This window comes from Clupea harengus, chromosome 15 (genome assembly GCF_900700415.2).
Source record: "Clupea harengus chromosome 15, Ch_v2.0.2, whole genome shotgun sequence".
In the NCBI taxonomy this organism is placed as follows: Eukaryota; Metazoa; Chordata; class Actinopteri; order Clupeiformes; family Clupeidae; genus Clupea; species Clupea harengus.
In genome coordinates, this window is record NC_045166.1 from 28,037,826 (window position 1) to 28,040,325 (window position 2,500).

At 47.0% G+C, this 2,500-nt stretch overlaps 1 protein-coding gene across 4 annotated transcripts in view; it reads left to right on the forward strand.

The window, feature by feature from the left end:
* fdft1 (farnesyl-diphosphate farnesyltransferase 1) overlaps window positions 1-2,500 on the forward strand; it is a 13,540-nt gene that overhangs the window by 2,552 nt on the left and 8,488 nt on the right. For all 4 annotated transcript variants that reach the window (XM_031581460.2, XM_031581461.2, XM_031581459.2 and 1 more), the window contains one exon: window positions 2,384-2,500. This exon is cut by the window's right edge and continues 67 nt beyond it. In XM_031581460.2, the coding sequence (XP_031437320.1) occupies window positions 2,384-2,500 (117 nt within the window). The remainder of the gene's footprint in view (window positions 1-2,383) is intronic.

Consider the following 2,500-nt stretch of genomic DNA (forward strand, 5'->3'; position numbering starts at 1 on the left):
CTCTCTCTCTCTCTCTCTCTCACACACACACACACACACACACTCTAAACCCTTTCAGCTCCGCACATTGACTCTTGTTATGGCCAGACACGCTTATTCCTAATCGTGCAGTGCAGGAGAATGTGACGTTTGCTAAGTTTCACGTGCAGTTGCTGTAACTGTCGGCAGGTCGGGGTGCAGCAACGGGGACTCAAACCACACAGCTGTCACCCGTGCTATTTTAAACCCACCGTTCAACTTACAAAAGTGGGACGACTGTTTTGAAACGTAGCTTGACTTGACCTCGGAAAGGTCGTAGCAGGACTCGACAGTTTTGATGGTAAAGTTGAGCTGCCCCTCGTTAGCATACAGTTAGCACGAAACGGCAATAGCATTACTTAACGGCTGATCTTCACATTGTAGTGAGACATGTAGTGAATGTGTGTGTGTGTGTGTGTACATTGTAGTGAGGCATGTTTTGAAGGTGCAGCCAACATTACCGAAGCTAAGCTAGCTAGCTCACTCCTGGCTATCACATGAGGGAGTATCAGAGACACAGGCACAGACACGGGCACAGGCACAGACACAGGCACAGGCACACACACACACACTGGCACTCCTGTGTATAATGAAGAGTGTGGTGTACAGTATGGTGCTCCCTGCCTAGTCTGTGGTTAGCCGTGCTTAGGGTGACCATATCCATAACACCAAAAAGGAGGACACTATGCGGTATTTCGTGAGGCTGTGAATAATTACATAGGACTCTGGCGTGGCGTGCTCCCCTCTACAATACAACTTTGTGTGATTGACACATGATGTATGTGTAACAGAATAGGAAAATATATTCTTGAAGAGACAAAAAGTGTTTGTTCACAGCATTTGCATTTATTCAATACATTGTGGTGTTCAAAAACTGACCACTGAGATGAATCTTTTAAAGTGCTGAGTGCCACAAAGCATAACATTTGTGGACTTAAAATGTACAAATTAAATCACAGGTCACATAAATAATAAATAATAAACAGACAAATTAATCTGAATGAATGCATATGCAGACATGTATTTCACATCTAGACCAGACATCTCCAGTTTAGCCAGCAGCTGGTTTGTTATAGCCTCTGAAGTGTCGTTGCTGTCACTGTAAAAATCCAACAGGCCATGTTGTACACCTTCCTCAAAGTACAAATATCTCAGTACAATTGGTCGTACCTTTGTTTGATGCACCGTTTGCCACTGAAAAGGGCAAATTGTTTGCTTTGATGTAATCTGTATGTATTTGTAGGCTACAGAGTAGGGCGCTAGGACATTCGCACACAAAGCCTGGGCTTTAGTTCGGCCACACATCATCCCCTTAGCTATGGGCGAATCACAAAATATCTCTCGGTCCACCTTCACGCTGCAGTCTACACCGCGGTACTTTACTTTACAGCATGGTAAACCTTACACAGCTCAGCAGCGGAGATTTTGTTATCCAACGGCAACGTACCTTCTCGAAAAAAAATGTTTAGCGAAGAGATACCTGCGGCACGTCTGTTACTTTTATGCTTCTCTGTTCCCGCATGTCTTTCAATAGCAGCTTTACCCTGACTACTTATGTCAAAATCACAGCGACAGAGAGTGCAGGAGCCATGAAAGGAGTCTCGACTGCGTTTGTCCATTCTAGGTTGAACGACGTCTGACGTTTTGGCATGTTTTCTTCTATGTGTTAACTTTCTGTCAATGTAGCCAGCAGTGTAGCTATGACATAGCCAGCACATGAAGCCTTGTTTACGTTTTTAACCAATGATATAGGGTTAGAACCTAACCTAAGCCTATCAGATATTTATTTGACACCGCTTTTAGCCATTCATTTGTTAGACTGAGTTCCAGCAAAATATTCTAGAGCACGGCTCTTTAGGCCCAGTGCAACTCCAAAAAGGAGGACAAATATGCGTCCGGCTTGATGCTGCGCCGGACGCCGGACAGTGCATTAAAAATCCGGACTGTCCGGCCTAAATCCGGACGTCTGGTCACCCTAGCCGTGCTAGGTAGTTGTCTGTGGTTAGCAGTGCTAGGTAGTTGTCTGATTACTTGTTAGTTGTTCACCTTAGAGCTGAGAACAGCATTCTCAATCTCTCTCTCTCTTTTTGTCCAACTCTCTCTCTCCTTCTCTCTGTGCCTCTCTCTTCTTCTCTCTCTCTCTCTCTCTCTCTCTGTGCCTCTCTCTGTGCCTCTCTCTCCCTCTCTCCCTCTCTGCCTCTCTCTGTGCCTCCCTCTCTCTCTCCCTCTCTCTCTCGTTCCCTCCCTCTCTCTCTCTCTCCCTCTCCCTGTCTGCCCCTCTCTCTCTCTGCCTCTCTCTCTCTCCCTCTCTCTCTCTCTCTCTCTCTCTCTCTCTCTCTCTCTCCCCCCCCCCCCCCCCCCCCAGGCACGCGGTGTGTATCTTCTACCTGGTTCTGCGTGCGCTGGACACCGTGGAGGACGACATGACCATCCCTCTGGACCGGAAGGTTCCGCTGCTGCAGGACTTCCACTCCTTTCTCTA